Source organism: Eleutherodactylus coqui, chromosome 1 (genome assembly GCF_035609145.1).
Source record: "Eleutherodactylus coqui strain aEleCoq1 chromosome 1, aEleCoq1.hap1, whole genome shotgun sequence".
Lineage (NCBI taxonomy): Eukaryota > Metazoa > Chordata > Amphibia > Anura > Eleutherodactylidae > Eleutherodactylus > Eleutherodactylus coqui.
Genome location: NC_089837.1, coordinates 303489011 through 303514070, shown reverse-complemented (window position 1 = coordinate 303514070; position 25060 = coordinate 303489011). Strand labels below are relative to the sequence as shown.

At 44.8% G+C, this 25060-nt stretch overlaps 1 protein-coding gene across 6 annotated transcripts in view; it reads right to left on the bottom strand.

Annotated features, from left to right (window-relative positions):
• Window positions 1–25060, bottom strand: part of INPP5B (inositol polyphosphate-5-phosphatase B) — a 111228-nt gene that overhangs the window by 40805 nt on the left and 45363 nt on the right. For 4 of the 6 annotated variants that reach the window (XM_066574790.1, XM_066574792.1, XM_066574794.1 and 1 more), the window contains 2 exons: window positions 10930–11017; window positions 263–430 (listed from right to left, as the gene is read on the bottom strand). In XM_066574790.1, coding sequence (XP_066430887.1) covers window positions 263–430; window positions 10930–11017 — 256 coding nt within the window. Of the gene's footprint in view, window positions 1–262; window positions 431–10929; window positions 11018–11119; window positions 11343–21162; window positions 21266–25060 lie in introns of those variants that run through there. The other 2 variants (XM_066574801.1, XM_066574805.1) reach the window with 2 other exon arrangements.

Below are 25060 nucleotides of genomic sequence, written 5' to 3'. Positions count from 1 at the left end.
CTTCTGTTGCTAAAATCCCTTGCCCTCCCTGCAGCTCCCATAGGCTAGGGAGAGATGGGAGGGAAATTAGCAGGGTAAGCACTGCTCAAGTCCTTCCCCCTCCCTTTGCCAGCAGCTCCCATAGACTTTTATTGCTACCTAAAATTAGGCACTATAAACCATAGTCATAAAATCACAGATGAACTAAAAAGCAGCCAAGGAGCAAAATCTGAGGAATCAATATTAAGCTCCTGACCAGAGGGCAGCGTTAAGTTTTCATTACCTAAAGTCTTGAAGGAATGTATAGGTGGGTTCTTTCTTCAGCAGTTCAGACTTTATTAAATTATCCCGCAGACCAAATTTGGCAAAGGGCAGCATTTCAACTTTGTTAGTAGAGATGACATCTGCTGATCGGACCAGGTCGGTAATGTCAGATTTGGTTTTCTGGAGCCTGAAAATAAAAAAAAAAAACAAAAAAAAAAAAAAAACATTTAAAACAAATAAAACCAGAATCAGAGCTGGTTCACATCAGTACATTCCATTTTTAATGAATAAGTTTTTGAAAAAATGAAAATGAATTTAAAAACAAACAAGCGAAAAAAATTGAAAAAAAAAAAAACCTGTGGTTTCTGATTTGGTTCATTTTTTTAATAGGTTCAGGAGAGATATGGCTAAAAGCAAAGACCATTTATAATCAGTTTGTTTCGGTTTCGTTTACATATTCCTTTTGTACGTGCACATTTAAAACTGATCCATTAAAACATACTCGTACATATGAGAAAAGAAAAAAAAGACAGAAGCCTCTATTATGAATAAGCCCTCGTAAGGTAGTTGGTAGAAGCCAGAAAGGGAGATGTATGAAAGGTAATACAAGTCAGAAAAATATTCATGGACCTAAAAGAAGAAGAAAAAAAAATAACAAAATCAGCACCAACACCAGACGAGTTGCTTTCTCGGTCTGAGCTCATTTCCTTCCTATAGAAAAGATGAGGGCTGTCTATAATCATGCTCAATAGTAATTGAAGATTGCAGTCGTCCCCTAAAGTAGGCTATAGAGGACTATACAACAAAAGATTATGTAGTCAGATCCTGTTAAAAATCAGTAAGATCCACTTCAAAATGTCTGGGAATGATAGTGCTAGTTATGCCATTGGCAATTTTTATACACAAGTCATCTGCAGCATGAGCAATCCGAGAAATGTATTTCTGGATTATGGGAGCACATCCATGGGAACATCAGACAAGGGTACCGTTCACTACAAGCACCCGGAGCCATGAGCATGAAGGGCACCCATAGCTATGGGCATGAAGGAAACCCATTGTTCTAGTGTTACAAGGTATCAAAGGCAACTACTATCGTATGTATGTGTCAGTTTATGGAACAAAGTACAACTTCAAAAAGGAGGAACGAACGAGGGCAATACCTACTGATAGTATGAAAATATGAGAAAAATACAGAATTACAATGTAACCAGCAGCATGCAGTGTCTTAGACTGAAGATGCATACTATGGAACAGTGTGACCATCTTTGCCCAGGCCAGAGGGTCGCTTTAAGGGAGTAAGGCCTCAGAAAAATCACCTATTATATAAACATTTTAGTGTTTAACAGATTTAAAAAAAAAAAAAAAAGAAAAATTAAGATTTTTAGTCACAACCTAAATACATATTTTTTAATCCTATAATTCTGCATTTTTTCACACGGCTCACAGATCCTAATAATAGTCTGATACTTTCTGTTCTGCGTTGTAACAGTCATCTCACATCATAGGTAGGATCAAGGCTTGTTTACCCACAACGATTATCGCTAAAAATTCATTCAAATGAACTAATTTAAGTGATAATCATTCAGTGCGGTTGCGAGAAAAAAAAAATTTGCTCACTTGTCATTTGCGGTCGTTAAGGCTGACTTTTCAGCTTAAAAAAAAAGAAACCTAACTGGCTTCTCATCCTATATAAATGCTCCCAACTCAGCCCTTCCCATAGGAGGTGAAGTGCTGAGTAAGAAGAGAAGCCTGACATCCAATGGCAAGTGTTTCTTTGTAAACACTCTGCACGAGCATTGACGACCTTAGCAGTGACGTCTGCGCTCCTGCATTCATTTGAAAAACTGTCGGCCTGTGTAAAAGGACTTTACACTGAGAGGTAACACCTCTATGTAGAGAACACAGAACCCACAATAGGTATGAGCTGTGACTATCTAATGCCCCCTGCACAGATCACAGAGCATGTCTACAACAGTCCCCATACAAGTCAGTGGGTGTCCTGCTTTTTATGGCATGAATGGCCCATGAGACAGCTGTACAGTGTATCTTATACAGTGATACCTTGGGTTAAGAATGCCTCAGCTTACAAGCTTTTTGACTTGCGAGCAGGCTCTCTCCCGCATTTTTGCCCTGATTTAAGAGCAAAAACTTGGGTTAAAGAGAAAAATTTGGAATAATGAGCTGTGTGTTCACAGCCCTTTCTATGGAAAATTCTTCTAGAGCAGGGAATTAACCTAATTTCTCTTTATTGAGTAACTAACTAGCACGTTGACACATTTTGGGGACACGGTCCCTATGGCCGCCTGCACAAAAGGGTTTAACTTGCGGAATCCGCAGAAAATACCGTTCATAACATGCTTTGGAAAAATGCTTCTTCCTGCACGCTCGTAGAAACTAATTGCGATTTCTGTGAGTGAAGAAAAAAAACGCATGCTCTATTTTAGTGCAGATTCCACACAGACGGCTTCCATTGAAGTCAATGGAAGCCGACAGACCAGCAGCTCATCTGCAATTGGCATTGCGGATTGATGCGGGTACCAGCGTCATCGCCTAGCAAAGATGTGGTAAACAGAGATTTAAAAGAAAAAAAAAAAAAGTCTACTGTGCATGTCTGACGGCAAGCCATCCGGACCATCCACAATACAGATTAAAACGAAAGACCAGTACGCCCGGTCAGGACTGGATTCCACTGTGGTCTCCCGCATGCGGAATCTGACCCAGTCATATGCGGCCTTCCTTAGAAGGGCTGGGTAAAGCACCATTACAAATAATTTAATTTGTGAAGTAGAGGACAAATTCGGAACCACAGTACCAGATATGGAAAAGTAAAAAAATAAATAAAAAAAAAAAAAAAATCACATCAAAGCTTGATAAACTAGCATAAAAATTGAGAACAAAAAAAAAAAGCTGACCCACACAAATAGTGTAACTATATATGGCTCAAAGACGTATTAAGTAAGCACTCTGTATATGAAAAGGGGAAATGAGATAAAACCTTTGTTGATTACTGGATCAAGTTACATTATACTAAGTGGGTGGTATAAGACGAAGTAGATATTTGTATAAAACCACAATGTTGTATGGAAAACAATTTTCAAGTACTAATCCAATATATCTAAAGCATTTATGGCTACTCGAATTGCCATCTCTATAAAACCTAATTGTTTCTTTGTATTATTAATTTTCAAATCATTAGCTGAACATGAAATATATGAAATAAAAACAAATATAAAATCACAGTAAAAAAAATTCTCCATTCATAATATTACAACATAAAATCAACTATGTGGTGTAAAAACACCATCACTACACCGGGCTTCCCCATTACCAATGTCACTACACCAGGCTGACTTTCCTACCAGTATGCATGTACACTTCTTTGAAATCCTCCCATTTAACGAGGCTCCCACCCATAAGGGACAGAAAAATATAGAGAAGCTCACCTGCCAGGGAAACTGCAGCAACACTGCTTGTGTCGAATCAACCCGCCCAGTCCTGGCGGTGGTCAGCAAGGCAGTCCATAGAAACAATAAACTTGATTGACTTTTCAGGAAAATGTGTTCTGCTTTTATTCAAAAGAGTGCCATAAAATCAGGATATAAGATACAGAGAACACATTTCGATATCAGCAGATGTCCGCACGTGCTTTGCCTGCCACCAGCAATTCCTCTAACTGGAGCACGGTCAGACTGTCCTTTCACCTACCCACCAGTAAGTCATGTTCCTGCCCATTGCTCAGCTACATTCAGTCCTCGAATATGCCACTACCTTATGAAAGTTACTATCATGGACCTTATCTATACATTATAACGCCATTCATCATGATTGGCAGGCACGTTATTACGCGGCTGTGAGGTTTTGCATCACCACAATATTATTGGATTATACCACCATAGTTTTGTTTTAGATTTCATTCCAACAAATATTTACATAGACCCTTCCAGAAGATACAAGGCCCTAATGTACTAACAATTGCTATAACAGAGGTTAATGATTCACTTGGTTTTAGAAGAATATCTCCTTGGCCATATCCACCACTTATACAGCTCTATCACATTCCTGGAATACTGAGTGATGAAGGATTAAACTGCACATTCGTCAGTCAATTGTTTGCCTGCGTTTAAACGATCAGTTTCAGATTGTTTCGACGGAACTATGATCGTTCACACAAGGCATAAGGCTGCCTGCAGACGGCCGGGTCAGATCCCGCTGTGAGAATTCTCGCTGCAGGATCCAACCGCGCCCCTGCAGTGATCATTGCGGCTCACCTGCTCCCGCATCTCCCCGCTCTATATGCCAGCTGCCGCCCAGCTGGCGCATGCACAGAGCGGAGCTGCGCGTCACTAGTGACGTTTCTGTGCGGGCCTCTGAGACCCACTCAGAAATAGGACATGCCGCAATTTGTTTTCTGCACGTGTTTTCACACGGACAAATCGCGGCTGTGTGCATAGGATTGCATTAGATAATGCAATCCTATGCAGGCGGGAACGGGTGGAAATTCTGCGGGAAATCCCGCCGCGGGATTTCTGCCCATCTGCAGGAAACCTTAGACTAATGCAACTTGATCCAGTACTCCACAAAGGTTTTCTCTCATTTCTCCTTTTGATGTACAAATTGATTACTGAACACCTCTTTGAGCCATATATACCTCCACTATTTATATGCACTTGTTTTATTTCATCTTATGCTAGTTTATCAAAGTCTGATGTGACATGTTTTGCTTTTTTTTGTTTTTCTTCTTCTGTCTTTTTTATACTATGGTTCCAAATTTTTCCTCTACTCGAATTTCATTATTTGTATTAGTGCTTTATCCAGCCATTATTAGGAAGGGGCTGTGTCCTAAACAAGTCAATGTGCTGGTCAATTACTCAAAGAGAAATAGGATTATTTCCCTGGTTAATGTGAAGAGTTGGACCCACAGCCCATTATTTTTCTCATTTGCACTTATATGACCTGTTACACATGATGGTGGCATTTGGACGGGCGGCACCTTCTATACGCCATATCCATTGATCAATATCTAAGCGGAGTTGCTCCATCTCCTTTGAATTGTGGACATGGTTTGCTTTCCAGGAATGTTAAACAACTGCTATATTCCAGTACTGCCACCCCTTTTCACAGTTTCTCACATCCTCTACTGCGGTTCCTTATAACTACAGTAGGTCTTAAACAGAGGAAGTTGAAGTTGCTTTTGATGTGATAAACCCTCAATATAAGTCATTACTACTTCAATAGTCACTAACTTTTCAAACAACATGTGCTTATTAGAGATGAGCGAACGTACTCGGTAAGGCCGATTTCGCAATCAAGCACCACGATTTTCGAGTACTTCACTACTCGGGTGAAAAGTACTCGGGGGCGCTGTGGGTGAGCGGGGGGTTGCAGAGGGGAGTGGGGGGGGGGGGGGAGAGAGAGAGCTCCCACCTGTTCTGCGCTGCTACCCCCCCCACTCCACCACGCCTCCCCCCTCCCCACAGCGCCCCCGAGTACTTTCCCGAATAGTGAAGTGCTCGATTGCGAAATCGGCCTTACCGAGTACGTTCGCTCATCTCTAGTTCTTATATGATAGCCAATGTGATAACTAGCCAAGGTGAAATTCATTCTATTTACCTAAAATTACTTTTCTGTGCTGGAAAATCCCTCTAATATACTGGCCACTAGGGGTCTCCCTTCTTTTTAACTTGCTGTCCAGTAATGTTATCTGTGTTCAGCAAGACTGAGAACATGAATTGTAGGAGGGGAATGAATCATCCTGCTCATTGACATTTATGAGAACAGAAAAAATTGGGAAGAAAAGGGAAAGACTCACACACATTTGCTGTTTGTGAGTAATTTATTGCAATTTATTCACATCTACACTGCTCAGTATAGCTACTCACTGTACTATACGATTGTGTGCATGTACATGTTGCAGACAGGAGAATCTGCAGCTCTCTGTGCACAGTCTATTGAACATAGCATAGGAAACAGGCTCCCCCCACCAATCCCGAGAGAACATAAAATCAGATACGCAGAGGGGAAACTAAGTTAAAAAAAAAAAAAAAGTTGAATACAAATGATTTCTCATGTATATATGCACGACAGCTTATTCTGAAAAGTCAAGTACGTTTTCAGAACAAAGAAGTAATGGTGAACTTTTTGCTCAGTGAATGAAAGACAAGGTGCTTTCTTAGGCATTACCTAACTAGCTGTACACACGTCATTTTTAAAATGCTTTACTAGGGCATATGGAAATCAAAACTGTGACAAAAATCGGCAGCACATGTTCATCTTCTCAACATGATTTTACAGTTTATATAAGTCTATAAAACTATTTCAGCAGAATTGTCAGATTCACCTGTTTTGCATTAAAAAGGATTGAAAAAAACTCCACAGATCACAACCCGGACAGACATCCTTACACAGCTGAGCTGCTGCAATACAGGGAGGAAGTTAGGCCTCATGTTCACGGGCAAATTAACATTTGCAATCCGCACCGTTTTACTTGCACGCGGATCCACGCCCCATAGGGATGCATTAGACACCCACAGGTAGTTAAATACCTGCGGATGTCATTTTTCCCTGCAGGCGCGGGTCCTGCATGCAGGAAAAAATCCGGACCATGCTCCATTTTATTGAAGCCTGTGGAAGCCGTTCGGATCCACGGGAGACCCGCACCAGAATTAAACTCACCTGCTCCGGACGCTCCGGATCTTCCCTTCTTCGCGGCTTGATCTTCTCTCAGTCGCGGACGGTTCTTTTTTCTTCGGGCCGGTGGATGTGCCCGGCGCATGCGCGCGGCACGCAGCCGGCGTGCCGAGCACATCTGCCGCGCCGAAGAAAGAAGATCCGGCCGCGATGGAGAGAAAATCAAGCCGCGAAGAAGGGAAGATCCGGAGCGTGCGGAGAGGTGAGCAATTGTTATTTTCAGTCCTCATGTCCGCGGGGCAGGAGGGACCCGCTGCAAATTCTCCATGGAGAATCCGTTGCGGGCCTGATTTTCCCCGTGGACATGAGGCCTTATTCTTTCGTACATCAGGTTACTGTACAGCGTCTGTTGTAGTGTGCATTCTGGGAAGTTTTGGTCTTTACAAGAGCAAACTTTGAAGCAGCAAGGAATGCTGGGAGATTAGAGCTCTGAAAGAAGCAGTACTGTTAAAAGTGATTCTCCCACTTGTGGCCATCGATGACCTAACCTCATGTTAGGTCCTCAATAGTAGATCGGCAGGGTATGTAGCTTGGGACACCCAGTGATCAGTTGTTACCCCTGAGCCAATCACTCTGTATAAGGAACTGTCTTTCTGCTTGAAAGAGACAGTTCCGTAGCGCAGTGGCCCTGGCTGGTATTGTATGCAGAGTCCAGTTTACTTCAAGGAGACTCTGTGCACTGGCTCTGGCTGGTGCTACATGCCGAGTCCCTTTGAAGTAAGCGAGACTCAGCATCGAACACCAGCCCAAGCAACTGCGCAATCTCTGCTCAGAAAGGGAGCGCCATACACACAGTGACTAGACTGGCACAATTGCTGATTGCCACGGGTCCAGAGCAATGAACCTCAAATGATCTGCTACTGATGACCTATCATAAGGATAGGTCACCATTAGCTAGTAGTAGGAGAACCTATTTATGGTTCAAAAATATTTATTATTATAACAAACGCCAAAAATTACTGGTTCAATCATATACTGTTGCAAACATAATGCAATACAAATCCTCAAAGTTAAGTGAGATATAACAACTAAGAAATCCAGTTTTTATCTAGTCAATAGCGTGTACACAAGATGGCATAATGGTTTTAAGCCCTATCGCCTTGCATGAGAAACCAGGACCAAATAAAGCAAGCCCCTACCTAAAAGGAAAATAAACGCCTAAGGCGAGAACAAAGCAGAAACAGAAAAATAGCAGATAAAAGTGACTGTTAGAGTATAATTATATCCTGGAGATGGGGGGAGGTTGCATTAAGGAGGGGGAGAGGGGGTTGCCCAGTGTGAACCCATCTCCAAACAAAGTTAGAATGAAGCTTTGAAACCCAGACGGCCGATTATGATGTTTAAACACCATTGTGAAGCGAGGACTCTGCTCTAGAAGGGCGGAATCCAAGTTACCCAGATACTCCATTGTTTAGCAAGTTTATTTTAGTCTCCCGCACACAACTCTTCCATGTATTTTAGAGTATCCATAGCCTCCAGCCACATCCACCTCATGGAGATCTCCATTTTCTGGGGATAATTTGTCTCATTGCTATTAGGAAGAAATTTAAAAGTGATCGTTTGGTCTTTGTGACTGAGCCCGGTATCACTGAAAGGAGCGCCAGTGAGAACCGAATCATGTTCCTACTAACCTCATGATAGAGTGCGTTCACCTCCTTCCAGCGGTCTGAGATCAATGGGCATGACCACCATAAGTGTATATGAGTGTCCACATCCCCGTTACATCTCCAGCATCTATCCGAGTACTGAAGAAAGATCCTGGCCAATCGCACTGGGGTTCTATACCACTGTGTCAGAATTTTAAAATTAAGCTCCTGGATTTTGCCGATACTGACATTTTATGGGTAAGGATAAAAACTTTGGACCAAGACTCCTCCAGTAGTTCCTGACCCATGTCTTTCTCCCATTCTTTTATATAGGTCAGATCTTTCTCTTGCAACTCTCCCTCCAAAATTAGATGGTGCAAGGATGAGATCCTGCAGGCTCCCCCATTGGGGGACAGGCTTAGATTCTCAAATAGGGCGAGTGGGACCAGCAATCAGCTAGACTTCCCCAGGGAATTGATATAATGTACAACCTGAAGGTATTGAAACCAAGCTTCTCTGAGAGGCCCCCCCCCCCACTCCAACACATCCCCCAACGCCCTAAGACCTGATCTCAACATCAGGTCCCTCACTCTCAGAACGGAGCTCCCCAGTCTGTCTAATAAAGGACCACCTCCGAAAAACATAGTCGAGTCTGGGTTACCCACCAGATGTGCTAGGGGTCCTGGTCTAGAAATCAGGTGCATTCTGGAGGCGTATCCAGCCCATGTCTCAAGGAGACTCCCTATAAATGGGGAGAGCTCCAGTCGCCGGACTCCTCTCCTTCCCGGTAACCAGGGAGTGCCCGCCAATTGTCAAGGCGCAGATATATGCTCCGTTTCTACCCATAATTTTTGTTGCCCATTATGGATCAAGTTCAGAACACAATTGCTTGATGCAATTTGGTAGTATGATGTGAAATTGGGGAGGCTTGCACCTCCTTGACCTTTCTGTCGGTTGAGGATTTTTCTTTACAGCCTGGGTTTACTACTCCCCAAAATATAAGACATAGTCAACTTCCGGATGTGTGTCAGGAAGGAGCCCGGTAATTTAACAGGGATCGTTTGAAAGAGATAGAGAAACTTGGGAAGGACGTTAATTTTGATTACATTCATCCTCTCGAACCACAAGATGGGCGGCCCCTTCCACCTAGCCAAGTCCTCCTCTAAGGCCGACATAAGGGGTCTATGGTTCTGTGAAAACAACAACTCCAGGTTAGCTATAGTATCAATTCCTAACTATTTACTACTATCCACTGAAGGGAAAAGGAGGACCTTAGGGACTTGACTACAGTGTTCAGTATGGTGATGTTTAGAATTTCTGACTTGCAAACGTTGACTTTAAAATTGGATAATCTACCGAACCTCTCAAATTGTTTGAAGATCTGGGGGAACGCTATCCTAGGATATGATACAAACATAAGGTTGCCTGCAAAGAGCACGAATTTGTGTTGCAATGGTCCCGTACCAATTCCACTGATATCAGCATTCGCTGAGGGCGTTCGCCAAAATCTCCATCACTAAAATAAATATAGGAAGGGGAACAAGGGACAACCCTGTCTCATACCGCTCCAGATCTGTATTGGGCTAGACAGGCTGCTATTCACCTGGACCCGCGCTGAGGGACACCAGTATAGGGCCATGTTTCAGTTGAGTAATCTAGGCCCCAGGCCGATTTTTCTTAATGCTGCCTGCAGGAACCCCCAATGTATCCTGTCAAAGGCTTTTTCCACATCAACAGAAAGTAAGCAGAAGGGGGTTCGGATTGTTTCTCCCTAGAGACAAGGGACAATGTCCATATTGTATTGTCCCTTGCCTCCCTCCCCGACACAAAGCCCACCTGGTCCCTGTGAACCAGGGGCTGTAGCCAGAATACCCCTATTTTAGCAAAGATCTTCATGTAGGAGAACCTATTTGAAAGGGGTTGTCGGAGTTGTAGCTTTTCTGTAAAATCTGTTCCCCATGCAGTAACATGGACATATACTTATCTCTGTCCCACAACACTGCTCAGTCCTGTGCAGCCAACGACAGGAGGCTGTAAATGTGACGTCAGATGGGAGACAGCAGGGAGCAGGTAGAGGAGAGTATAAGACTATTTGTTATGTTAGTGCATGGGGAACAGATTTTACATAGGAGCTACAACTTGGAAATCCCTTTAATGAAACACTACTAGAATAAGGAATGTAAAATCCTTTATAGAATAATTTGATTATGCAGGTTTCTCTATGTAAACTGTAAAATTCTGTTTAAATTCTGATCTATTACACAATCTAAAAATTCACATCCTAGGTAGATGCATAGGTATGTGAATGAACTGCAGTCCTGTAGATTGATGATTACATTGCAGCTATTCTTTCTATGTATTCATTAAGTCTTATGTTGAGTATCATTCCAAAACATTTTTCTAATAGTCTTACCGGGGTAGACTGCGCGGAGAGCGCGACGGGTCATGTTTCTGTGCAGTCCTCAGCCACGGTCCATTCTGCAGGACTTCAGTACTGTGCTCTGTGATGGAACAAAATCCTGTCAATTAGCAGTTTGCAGACTGAAGATTTAGGAAAACTGTACTTAAGTACTCTACAGCCACACCATACATCCTTTTATTACCTGCATGAGCCATCATAGGTGGGAATCACCAGAAAGAGCGCCATCTCTGTAATGTAATTTACTGCTGCAAACTCAGCTTTCCAAAAGAGAACCTAGGACCCAGAACTGCGAGGCAACAGTGTCAACCACTGAGCCCGTCATTGAAGAGGCATCACTACCACCAGTAATAATTTGTTGAAAAACAGATGTTAGGCAAAAAGCATGTTATCTGTTTTGACAGATTAGGGTCATAAATCCTCCAATAACTCGGAAGGGTTAACCCTCTCTGTTTCACTTCTGCTTTGCAGATTTCCATTTTTAGTAAAACCGGATAAGAAGAGAACAAAAAAAAAAAACAAAAAAAACACACTAGTGTGAAAGTAGCAAAAATAAACAAAAGCAATTTTGCTCATGAGCTGTCTGAGCGTTAGCGATGCCTTTTCTTGCGAAAACTTTGTTGCCACTTCCATTTTTCTCGTCATAGATAATAGGAGTTTCTAATATTAAAAAACGCATTGCATACCAAAACTATGGCCAAATGCACACGGGCGGGAATTCCGCAATGGGATTGTCCCCAAAAATTCCGCCTGTGCCCGCTGACATAGCATTGCATTAGATAATGCAATCCTATGCAGACAGCTGCGATTTGACCGCGTGAAAACTTGCGCGGTAAACAAATCGCGGCATGTCCTATTTCTGTGCGCGTCTCACAAAGGCCTGTACAGAATCGTCACTGGTGACGTGCCGGCTTTGCTCTGCAACAGCCAGAGCAGAGTGAGACGCTGGGACGAGATGAGCGCCGGCTCACTGCAGGGGCCACTGCTTGCATCCTGCTGCGAGAATTCACCGCAGCGGGATCCGACCTGGCCGTCAGCAGGAGGCCCATAGGAAATTGAAGAAATATAAATAAAAACACATAGACAAACTCAGTCATTAGTCAATGCTCCTCTCAGTGAGGTTTGGAGCCTGACATCTGAGGTGCTTCCCAGAAGGGGTCCCTGGGTTTTACAGAAAAGTAAAATAGTGTAGTAGTCACAGGCCTAACAAAACAGACAGCAATTTCCTGCAAAGCAGACTTAAGAGAAATACTCACCCTGCCGGCTTCGGTGACGTTGCCCACCTCCGACAGAGCATCTCTTGCTGGTAACAGGGTTGAAAACCCCGCCTCCAGCAAGAGATTGCTCCGATTGGTTCTCAAGCAATGGCTCAGCCAATCAGAGCCAGTGCTCGATGCACCAATCAGAGCCATTCATTGACGGCGCCTGCTAGGGGAGTATTCCTTTTATTTTTTCTCATGTAGTGTTAGCTAGGGCGTTCAGCACTTTCCAAAATGCAGCACCAAGTCGTGCCACGTTTTCAGCAGTGCTGAAAATTCTGTCCATTCACTTCAATGGGCGACTCACAGCGTCTAAAACCACTGAAACACCCAAAAATAGACCATGCATCTTTTCAGCACCGCGATCGAGCGGCTGTCTGCAACTGTGTGAACAAATCCCATTGTAAACAATGGGGCGTTGTACTGCAATTGGCACGGTGCTAAAAGCGCCACACTAATAAATGTGAAAAGCGCCTGTGTGAGGGAAGCCCTAGAACAGCTGTATATAAGCAACTCTCCTCTCACAAAGAGGGGCTAAAACAAAAAGATATAGTATGGTTAGATGGGTGGTGCCAGTGCCGATCAGCTGGGGAGCTCACCCTTTGTATGGCAACGAATGAACTCCACACCTAACAATCGGCATGCTGGGAAATTAAACCCTGCAATGTGATGTCAATTCCGTGCGGGTCCTTCCACGCTGTGTGGAGGAGATTGGTTGGGGGTCTCACCTACATGGCTCGTACTGTAATGCTGCAGGAAATCCATGGGGGAAACCTGCAGCATTTACGCACTGTTCATATACACTAAAGGGGCATTTACAAGCAGGACTTGTGCTTTGTAAAACACACAAAAGTAGAACCCATTATTTGCAATGAGTCTCTTTACACGTGAAGTTTGTCTCTCACAGAAACACATTGGTATATGGAGGCCATCTAAGTACAAACAGCAGAGTGTGTAGAACTCCCTGCCAGTTGTAGGGGTTTACCAACATAGGGGAGTCAGTGGTTGACCCATCTACAGTGCCCGACAATCACTCCAGTATTATGCAGCAAACATTGCCTATAAGGACTCCTTCACACGGGCGACAAAGTCATACGATTTTTTTTTGTGTTGCTACAAATCACATGTATGTGAACCCCATGCTTTCCTATGGGTTCCTTCCTACATGCAATGTTCTGTAGCATGCGACAACCCGACACAATAACCCTGTGGGTCCCGCTATATGCCCGCGGCTTGTGAGGTTTTGTAGCCCATGTTTACCTATGGAGCCTTCCTCTGTTGCATTACATGAAAACGCGATTTTCATGCGGTGCGATGCTAATTTGACAGTAGGAAATCCTACTGTCAAGGCCAAATCTAAGCTATGACTGCAGGGGGGGGGGGGAAAAACAAAAAACATTCATAGAGTGCTGGCTGTGATTGGCTAATCATCAGCCAACCACAGCCAGCGCTTTCAGGAGGCGTGAATTATTTTTGGGGAAGGGCTTATATTTCAAGCCCCCCTCCCCCCCCGAAAATCCTTGCATGTGATGCTACAAAGTCGCACGACTTTGTAACGCTACAAAATCGCGACATTGCCGCAAGAAGACGCAGCGATATCGCACGGACCAGCGATGCGATATCAGTGTGATTTTTTTTCGTGGCAATGCCATGTCGCCCGTGTGAAGGAGGCCTAAACCAAAAGTAAAGCAACTTATGCAGAGTGAATGAAATATACAGAATGACTCTGAAATGCAAAAATGAACTTCCTTCCTCCTGTCCCCTCCCTCCCCATGTACAGCTCACAGGTCGTAAATAAGTAAAGTAAAGGGAGTTAACTTGATCATTCAATTCCAAGCGCCAAAGTAAGTGACCCCTTACATAATGCACCTAATTCTCGAACTTCCCGGTGTCATACAAACATCAAATTTGCCATGACCATTCTTTAGGTTTTAAATAGGAAAAGTAAAGGGGTCACAACATCAATATTTAAATCTAAGGGTAAAAAGCTGTGCGAAAATCCCCAATACATCAGATAGTTCTTTTCTCAGAAACCATAAAGCCTAGGGAAATATTCTGTATGCTGAGGAGATTAACTGACCTCTGTGTGTGTATACCGAGGAGAGTAATGCTCATTTGTGTATATAGACACGTTGATTATGTTCGCCATGTGGGGTAAGTAATGCAGCACTTTGCTAGATCAGATATTACGGACGCAGCGATACCAAATAGGTTTTTTGGTTTTATTATTTAGGTTGTTTTATTATAAATATGGAAAAAGGTTTTTTTTTTTACAAAACTTTCTAAAACCATGTTTTAGATGTTTATTTTAGTCCCCAGAGGGGACAAGAACTTGTGATATGATGTGATGCCATAGCATTATATTATACTGCGACCTGACAGGCAATGAAGCCTCTCCACAGGCATTCCCGAAGACCTCTGGCGCTGTTGTGGGCGGGTGTCAGCTGTAAGAAACAGCCAGCACCCGCATTGTATGAAGCGGGGGTCAATCCACGATTCCCCTCCATACATATCCTGAGCTTGCAGGACGTGAACATACTGTAGCACTAAAGGGTTAAGCAGTTAACATCAGTTGTGTACCTTCTCCCGTTTCTTTTACGTCCGCTCTGGAACTCTTGATCAGCATGCAACAAACTTCCCACCATGCACAACAACTTCATTGCCAAATCCTCCACCCTGCTCGCTCACACAAAGCCACGGATTCCCTTGCTGCTCTCTAATGGTGCCTTAAACCATTTCCATAACCCCAGAGCTGGGAATAGTTACAGAGGAGGAATTGTGTTGGGAAGAAGTAGCCCTATTTCCAGGTCATCCCCCAACACCATCACTAACATTACACTTTCGAGGTCCACACTCAGATTCTTCCATCCATTCTCCCTGTGAGTGGGAGTCATCTAACACCCAACCGAGCTCGCCAGTTTCTACCTTTCCCATATTCTAGCCTGTGAAATTCCAACTCTCATTATGGGTGACTAACCCATGGGTACCACTGGCCAATCAGATCAGCGTGCAGCGTTTTAGACCAATGATGCATACTAATGCAGTGTGCATCAGGTAGTCAGAAGAGGTGAGGCCATCTGTGTTTGTTCAGCCCCAGAGGGCAGCTTTAACACTCCCTACAGTCGTCATTGTCCCTAATCTCTTCCTTCTGTCCTGATCTAGCTACCAAACACAACAAATCCCTCAAACACCCTCTTGAATTATCTCGGCACACACACACAGGTCATACACGCTTCCTGCAGCAGTGCTCTACATGTATCAAAGGTCTGTAGAGAGAAATCACAGACCGATGGAGGCCTTAACTCTGCTGCACAGCGTATTTATGAGTACAGAGGCTAGAGCCACTGGCAGCAGACCGCACATTCACATGCATTGGCAGGTCTTATTGCTCATCCATGAAGAGGACAGGAACACGATGTGCCATGAGTTTGCACACAAGCTGCCCATGTGTTTAAGCCTCATGAGCCTATATGGAGACAAGTACTAGATTTGGAGTTATACAGAAAGCACACAGCCTCAAAATACACCAGTGTGCTAGAGGCCAACGATTAACTTTACCAGCTAATTCATGATCACAATGTGCAGGATGGGCACAGTGGGCGGTCCTGTCAGTGATTGGCAGCTGTGTATGACTGTACATGCAGGGGTAGTTGTCAATCACTGATAGCTCCACCCATTGGACTGTTCAGCTCAGAATGTGCAGTGATGTAAGTGAATAAAGTCACACTGAATCTTTCCCCATAAACTATATATCCGTCCGCTCAGCTCCTCCTGCTCTATTACATCCTGCCTGCAGTTTAGACAGCATTTTCAAGCCAACAGGTTCCCGTTAAAACTGAGGGCATTGGGGGATTAACCTCATTGTGTGGGGTAGTGCATTCTAGAACACTGGAGCAGCTTGGGAAATATCTTGTAGGGAGGAGTGGGAGGTTTAGTCCAAGATCATTAGCAGATAAGACCATGTGCAGGTTGCTAGACAGATGAGAGAGAACTATATGGTGGTGCAGCAGTATGGGGAGCTTTATGGATGAGTTCTATAGCAGATGGGCAGTAGTGACCGGCACGGGGTGGAGGCATCAGTAAAGCAGCTGGGCAAAAAGATGGAGCCTGGCTATTGTACTCAGGATGAATTGGAGAGGAGAGTTTAGTGAGGGAAAGACTGGATTAGTAGCACATTACAGTAGTGAAAACGAGAATGGATCAGGGCAACAATAAGTTTTTGCTGTATCCACAGGAGAAGGGGAGGGAGGGGGGGTGTAGATTCTGAAAACATTTTGTTTTTTTTAATGCACAATGACATGAGCGAGCAAGTGATTGAATACAGGGATTAAAGAAGAGAGTCAAATATGACCCCAAAACAGTGGGTATTGTGCCTAGGAGATATGGTAGCATCACACCCAGAGAGAAAAAATATATGGTTAATGCTTCCCTGGGGGAGCACTAATGTCACTGTGACTTACCCATCTTAAGGCTGGGTTCACACAGGGCGGATTTGCCGCGGAATTTCGCCGCGGCAAATCCGCATTCCGCTGCTAATCCCGGGATTAGCCAGCCATGTGGACGATATTTCTCAGAAATCCCGTCCACACGGGACGGCAAATCCGCTGCAGCTAAGCCGGCAAAAGCCGTGGCTGCGGTGCGGATTTGCCGACCGCAGCATGTCTATTTTTTTTTTCCGCTGTGGCCGGCGGTCCCATATAGCGAGCGGCCAGGCCGCTTCAAAGCCGCCGCGGGTTTTGCAGCAGCGGTTCTCCCGCCGGAAATCTCGCGGGTTTTCACTGCGGCCAAACCGCGGGATTTCCGCCAAGAATCCGCCCTGTGAGAACCCAGCCTAAGACTGTCAGCTGGTCTACACAGGCAGTCACTGATCTACGAAAGCCTGCCTGTTTATTCTGAATGGGCCGATGGATATCCATAACGCACTGCCTCCATTCAGTGAGCAATCATTAGTTTGGTTAATAGAAGGCAGAAACACAAGCAATTCAGTGTGTGAAATACTCAGACAGGCATAGGACATCATGTTAGAGACAACAGACAGCACAGGGAATACCTAGAAAATAGTGACCAGAATATTAAAAAAGTCCACTTGTCTTTCAAAAGGAAGTTTTGTCAAAGTGGCCACAAAAATACTAAACTTAGTAAGTAAACTAAGGCAAAGTCCAATCAGCTTAGAGATGTCCTTAACCTTACTGACTGGGACTATGTCCTCAGAAATAGGAGCTCAGACAAAGTGGGAATACGTTAAACTACCCTAAATGCTTACCATCATCGGTTCATACTTAGGGTGGTTTCATACAGGCGATAAAATTACAAAATTTTCGCACAATGTGAGAATGAGTAAAAACGTAGAAATATGAAACCAATGATTTTCAATTGTTTCCTTCACATCTGCGGTTTTCACTCTTGTGATGTTTCCCTATGGAGTCTTCTTTTTATCGCATTGTATGAACTTACGATTTCCATGCAATGCCTTTCTAACATTAGAAAGTTCTACTGACTTTCGCAATAAAAGAAAAAAAAAACGCAGGTGGCAGCGATGCGAGAACTAGCCTCACAGAAATAAAAGGGTTAGGAATAGGAGTAAACCAGTGTGGCTCAATAAAGTTGTAAAGGGGCAATTAAAAGACAACAAGAACAACAAAAACGCATCTAAACTACTCAAACAAGAAGGAAGTAAAGCAGCGCCATAAAAACTATAAAATTAGCTTTAGCTCTTCCAGAGCTGTTTACAGAGCCCAGTATGTGGGCTGGGCTCTGCACATAGCTGCATTGTTCTTGCAAGGGCTGTCAGCAGAATACAATGTAATCTCGCAACACCCACTGAGGACACAGCCTACAGTCTGTTATCTCTCTCTGGCTGAACAATGGCTTTTAGGGGCCAGATAAAGATAAAATATTGACGAAAGGGGAGCCCAGTATGGACTCGTCCCTCCGATATCTCACTTATAACAGGGATATGTGCAGTTGAGTTTTTTGGTTTTTTTTAAATCCTGCTTTCCCCCGGAATCCACGGCCCATCTGCAATTGAATTGCAGACAGGCTGCGTATCGGACGGCTTCCATTGACTTCAATAGATGCCGTCCGTGCGGGATCCCGGGATCCGTACTGAAATGGAGCATGCTGAGAATTTTTTTCCAGACCATAAGATCCGCAAAACAAATCCACATGCTTTACTTAATTCACGGACACCCATGTTTCCCTATGGGTGGCTTGATGCGTGGATTCCGCAAATTAACCTGCCCGTGGATACTGGGCCTAACACAAGAGAGGACGCAAGGAGATTGCAAAAGGATCTGCATACATTGGGAACTTGGGCAAAAAACTGGCAAATGAGGTTTAACCCCTGAAGGTCCAAGTATTGTAAATATATGCTGCTTGGTGGTCCTGGGCTTTAATCCCAGCAGATAGCAGATGTATGGTGCAGGATTAAAGCCTCTGTTCTTGCAATCAAGCAGGAGCAGGTCGGGGTCTCAGCTGTTAAGACATCGCTAAGGACCCAGAGAAGGGAGAAGTGGTTTTTAAGCTGTTAATGAGTGCTATGTACTAAGAAGTAAAATCGGAAGAGTTTCTTTTACTACACAACTCGGCGACCACCAGAAGCGGCCTGATATAGTAGAGCTGCAAGGTCCTATCAGACCCTGATCAGCTCTATCAGTGACTATTGTCCCTACAGGGACAATAAAAAAAACAAACAAAAAAAACACACATGTGAATGTTTCCCAGAGGTCCTATATGAAGTCATGGGGGACATAGTTGCAGGAATAAGTAAAAAAATTAATAAATTACAGAATAAAATTAGATACATAAAACAGTCACCGTATGCACCCTGCAATTCGAAACACCCTGTCAGACCACACATGGAATATTGTGGACAGTTCGGGGCCCCAGTACTCAAGAAGGACAAGTGCTTGAGCGGGTACAAAGGTGGGCAACTAAAGTAATAAACAGAATGGGCGGACTACAATACCCAGAGAGGTTATCAAAATTGGGGTTATTTAGTTTAGAGAAAAGACAGCAGAGGGGCGACCTAATAACTATGTATAATATATCAGGGGACAATACAGAGATCTCTCCCATGATCTAGTTATACCCAGGACTGTGACTGTAACAAGGGGGCGCCCTCTACATCTAGAGGAAAGAAGGTTTTTACACTGACATTGAAGGGGGTTCTTTACTGTAAGAGCAGTGAGACTGTGGAACTCTCTGCCTGAGGACGTGGTGATGGCAAATTCAATTAAAGGGGTTGTCCCGCGCCGAAACGGGTTTTTTTTGTTTTTTTTAACCCCCCCCCCCCCCCCCCCCCCCGTTCGGCGCGAGACAACCCCGATGCAGGGGTTAAAAAAAACAAACGGAGAGTGCTTACCTGAATCCCGGCGGTCCGACGTCTTCATACTTACCTGCTGAAGATGGCCGCCGGGGTCTGCTCCCTCCGTGGACCGCAGCTCTTCTGTGCGGTCCATTGCCAATTCCAGCCTCCTGATTGGCTGGAATCGGCACGTGACGGGGCGGAGCTACACGGAGCCGGCATTCTGCACGAGCGGCCCCATTGAAGACAGGAGAAGACCCGGACTGCGCAAGCGCGGCTAATTTGGCCATCGGAGGCCGAAAATTAGTCGGCACCATGGAGACGAGGACGCCAGCAACGGAGCAGGTAAGTATAAAACTTTTGATAACTTCTGTATGGCTCATAATTAATGCACAATGTACATTACAAAGTGCATTATTATGGCCATACAGAAGTGTATAACCCCACTTGCTGCCTCGGGACAACCCCTTTAAGGGCTCATGTCCACGACTGTATTTTCACTGTGTATTAGGGCTGACTGTCCACAAGCAATAGTTCATAGCGTGATCCACGGCGATAAATCGCATGCAGATCACGCTTGAAACGCTTTGAAAGCGCAGCCAGATGTACACGAGCAAGAAATCCATCGCAATTTTCTGCTTGCATCTAAAAATCGCGGCATGTCGTGATGAACTTATCACTATGACTTTAGTGTTTTCCCGCGGTGGAAATCTGCAGCGTTAAAGCGCAACGCCCGTGGACAGGCAGCCGTAGTGTGTGTTGCACGGCCGCATGATACGCAGTAAATGGAGTCAATGAAAGTCAATAGACATGCAGCGTGAGCCCTATACTTTTATATAGGCAGCGCATGCAAATGCTGTCTGTGCGCAATACATCGTGTATGAGGGGTAGTTTCATACGCAACCCCGCTGTAAAAGGTGAAGAAAAATACAATGGGTAACATGGCGCAGGGAGACCCGCAGCATCTTACCAATACGTTTGTGGGCAGGAGGTCTTCAGTGCTTGGGAGGGGCCGGACGCCTTTCTTGTGTGATACGATATTATACGTTATATCACTGATTACTTCAGAATTGGTCAGCGACACAAAACACACGATAAAACCAACTACATAGTTACAGCTTAGGAAGCAATATGGGGATCAGTGATGGCGCGCCGCACCACTGCACTACCAACCTACCACGACAAGGAGACCAGCAATGCCAGCACCAGGGTGAAAAAGCCATGAGGAGACGCCTCACACCCCACCTGTCACCTATGGAGGATGCCCAATGTGGGGGCAGACTTCTTGTCTAGTAGAAAAATAGTCTTAGTTGCCCCTAGCAACCAATCAGAGAGCAGCTTTCATTTTACAGCAGAATACCAAGTGAAAGCTGCGCTGTGATTGGCTGCTAAGGGCATTTACTTTTAAGTCAGTCAGCTTCATAAATCTCGTGCTCCATGGAAAGTGGGGACGTGCAGGACACCGAAGTCATGGCAGCAAATGTGGCTGAAGGAAAACGGTTTAAGCAAAAAAAAAAAAGTGACTCTTCTATGCTGAGCCTGCAGAAACCCCGTGCAGGAGAGATAGCTGCGCCGACAGGTCACCCACATAACACCGCCTAATAATGGTGTCAGTAGGAGACCGGCGACACCCGTAACCATAACCCCCGCTGCCCTCATTACCGGCGCGCTCCAAGCCACGGGCGGCGGACATCTCCCGGGCTCTTCCTGCTTTCTGTCAGTCAGCCCTGCCTGTCAGCCATAGCTACACCGCAGCCCGTCCCAGCCAATCATAACCCCGCCCAGACCGTCACAGCCAATCACAGACCCGCCCAGACCGTCCCAGCCAATCACAGACCCGCCCAGACCAACCATCTGCATGTCAAGTACGGGAAGGAAGCTGTGGACTGATCATATCTACTGCGTGCAGACACGGGGACAGACCTACGAGAGGGATACGGTTATACGGTTCCCCTAGCTGCAGCGTGCTACCCAAACTCTACGTCCCTTCAGGCCAGCCTGCTAAAAAATCATAGGCCATCCACATCCCAGAGATTCACATTTCCTAACCCCATCCGAACCAGCACACGCTGTACACCATACGCTGGTATCCATACGCTGTACACTTAAAGGGGTGTTTCCAGGGAAATACTATTGATGACCTAGGGTTTCACCGTTACAGGGGATCAGTAGACACTTGTATTTTTTCACAGACTGTAATCCTAAATTAAAATATAACTTTTATTAACTATTTATTCTAAAATCCTATTCGGATAAGAGGGCTTTCATAAAAAATCAGATAGGGACTTTAGGTGTATTATCGCTATACTTGCTAAAAGAAAGGGTCTTGCAACCTATAGAACCTAGGGTCAGCACCTAGTTAGCGAGGTTGAAAAACTACCTAGCACTTATAGATACTGGTGACTGGAACCCTTGCTTCTCTTTGAATTGTACTCTGGTAGCCCAGTTCCATTTAAAAACGGAGGCCGGTTTAAGATAGCATTCAGGCTATATAAATATCTAGAATGGTCATGCCTAAGTATCATTCAAATATATAGCCACTTGGTTATTCTTTGAATGCATCTGTACTGGCGTGCTAGTTTTGTGCACACTATACATTGGATCCAAAGATACACTGGATCAATGTATTTGCAATAGTGTGCTTGATCCTAACCTTTTTCTATCTGGTTCTACGTGATAAATAGTGTTGCTCCTGACGAATCGCGATTAGCGAAGAAACGCATCGAGCTATACACAACAGAACCAATAGAGAACATACATCTCTCTCTGGATAAAGATTTATAACTGAATCTTATAAAAAGGATCTTAGTCTTAGACTAGATTATTTTTTTCTGTGTATATCTGATCCCAGCCAGAAAAAAGCGTACGAAACAACATATGGTGCGCTAAAAACATTGAAGCTGGTCGGAAGCTAGTGTTTCTATGAGTAAGAGTTTCTGCGAAGTTATATCCACATATAGCAGATTTGCTCCACTAAACAACATATCAAGTTACTTCATTGGATATACAAGTGTTAATGGAATGCATCACACGCCCATTATAAAAGTTTTTTTTATGAAAGCCCTCTTATCCGAATAGGATTTTAGAATAAATAGTTAATAAAAGTTATATTTTAATTTAGGATTACAGTCTGTGAAAAACTATTGATGACCTAGCCTCAGGATAGGTTATCGATAGTTGACTGGCTGAGATCCGGCACGTGGGAGCCCATGTGGCGCTGCTGTCAACTTCTACAACACACTGGGTTACAAAGCAAAAACTGCTCCTCCACCCTGTGTAGTGGCCAGCACTTGTAACTGCAGGTGTAGCTCTCATCAATCTGAAGGAGCAGCAGATTCGCTGACAGTAGTTGCCGATCAGCCGGGGTCCCAGAGGTGGACCCTAGCCAATCAGCTATCTATGGGAGAGGTTATCAATAGTGTTTCCCTAAAGAACCCCTAAAGGCTTATACCCATGTGGCGGTTTTACTCCCTTTTTTTTTTCCTTTAGCCACCCAAATTATTTTTGCTGCATTTTTTTCACTGACACCCTCCATTTTTTAATTGTATTGTGCATAAAACACAAAAAAAGAGCAAAGTTGTTGTTTTTTTTTTAACATTTATTAGTTTGTTTTTTTAATATATTTATGCTAAAATAAAGTATGGAAATGGGTTCCTCATTTTGTTTCGGGTGTTTTAGTATATAAGGGCTTATTCAGACGACTGTATATCGGCCGCGTATTCATGCTGGCCGATATACGGCGTCCCTCTCTGCAGGGGGAGGAGGCTGCAAGAGTCGGGAGCAGTACTCTGAACTCCCACCCCCTCTCTGCCAACCCTCCGCCCCTCTGCATTATTTGCAATGAGGGGAAGCTGGATGGGGCTTATTCCCAGAACTTAGCCCCACCCCGCCTCCTCTCATTGCAAATAGTGCAGAGGGGCAGAGAGGGAGCGGGAGGTCAGAGCACTGCTCCAGGCTCTTCCAGCCTCCTCCCCCTGCAGAGAGGGACGCTGTATATCGGCCGGCGTGAATACCCGGCCGATATACGGTCGTCTGAAGCCGCCCTAATATGTATGGTTTTGGATTACATGGAGCATACGGCGACGGTTTTGGTGGCATCGGCTTTGGGTTATTTTCCTTTTTATGTATATATTTTTATTTTATTCTGTAATTTTTACTTAGTTTTGTAAGGAGAAGGCAGAAGCAGTTAAAAACCAGTTCTCCAGGTTCTCAACTGTAACTAACAAAAGCAGGGGCTTTAATCCTGTATCGTATTTTTGCTATCGGCGGGAATAAAAGCTCAGGACCAAGCGCTGTAAAATTTACTGTGCTTGGTCCTCAAGGCCTCATGTCCACTGGGAAATTTGGGCCTGCGTGGATTCTCCATGCAGAATCCCGCAGCGGGTCCCTCCTTTCCCGCAAACATGAGGCCTGAAAATAAAATTTACTTACCTGTCCAGACGCTGCAGATCTGCCCTCCATTGCGGCCGGATCTTCTTTCTTCGGCCCAGCGGATGTGCTCAGCACGCCGGCAGCTTGCAGCGCACATGCGCCGTGCACTCTTTTTTCTCAAACTCCTGCTCTCCCGTGCGGGAGAGCAGAAATTCAGCTGCGGGTGTGCCGCGGACACAGACGGCTTCCATAGACTTCAATGGAAGCCTGTGGGAGCCGTCTCTGTTGGAAACCCGCAGAAAATGGAGCATGCTGCGGGTGATTTCCTGCTCGTGCGATCCGCGCGGCAGGGAAAAATGACATCCGCAGGTATTTAGTTACCTGTGGGTGTCCAATGCATCCCTATGGGTGCGGATCACGCGTGCGGGACACCCGCGCAGATTTTGAAAATAGGATTACCTAGTGGACATGAGGCCTCAGGGGTTAAGGCTAGATGCATACTTGCCATGTGTGCGAGCTGTACCCAAGATGCTCCAATGCAAATTGCACTGGACTGCACACGGACACCTGTCCATGTAGTGTGATGTACATAGACACAGCTCATAGACATATATTAGCATGTCATCTTCCTCATCAGTGCTAGGGACAGAAATACAACAAGTGATCGGTTTTTTTTACGCGGAGCATCAATCCATATGAAAAAACATTAAACTGCATAGCCCCATAGGCTCTAGTGGGGCCGTGTGCTGCCCATGAATTAACACAGCACATGGCCAAAAAATCCCTACCTTGCCGGAGGCCTAAGAGGGCCCTTCACATTGCGCACCCCACATTGACGTCTATGGGGACCTTTAGTGCAAGCACACACATAAAAAATTGAGCATGTTCTATTTTTTAATTGCATGACCACGATGTCTGCGCATAATACAGAAATATGAAAGAACCTATTTATCGATATACGGTGTCTCTTTCTGCAGTGGTAGGAGGCGGGTCGGGCCAGGAGCAGTGCACTGAGCTCCTGCCCCCTCTCCGCCCCTCGCCACTGTTTACAATAGGAGGGACAGGGCTGAGCTAAGTTCTACCCAGTCCCGTCCCCTCCCATTGCAAATAGTGGTTAAGGGCAGAGAGAGAGGGTGGGAGCTCAGTGCACTGCTCCTGGCCCGGCCCGCCTCCTACCACTGCAGAAAGG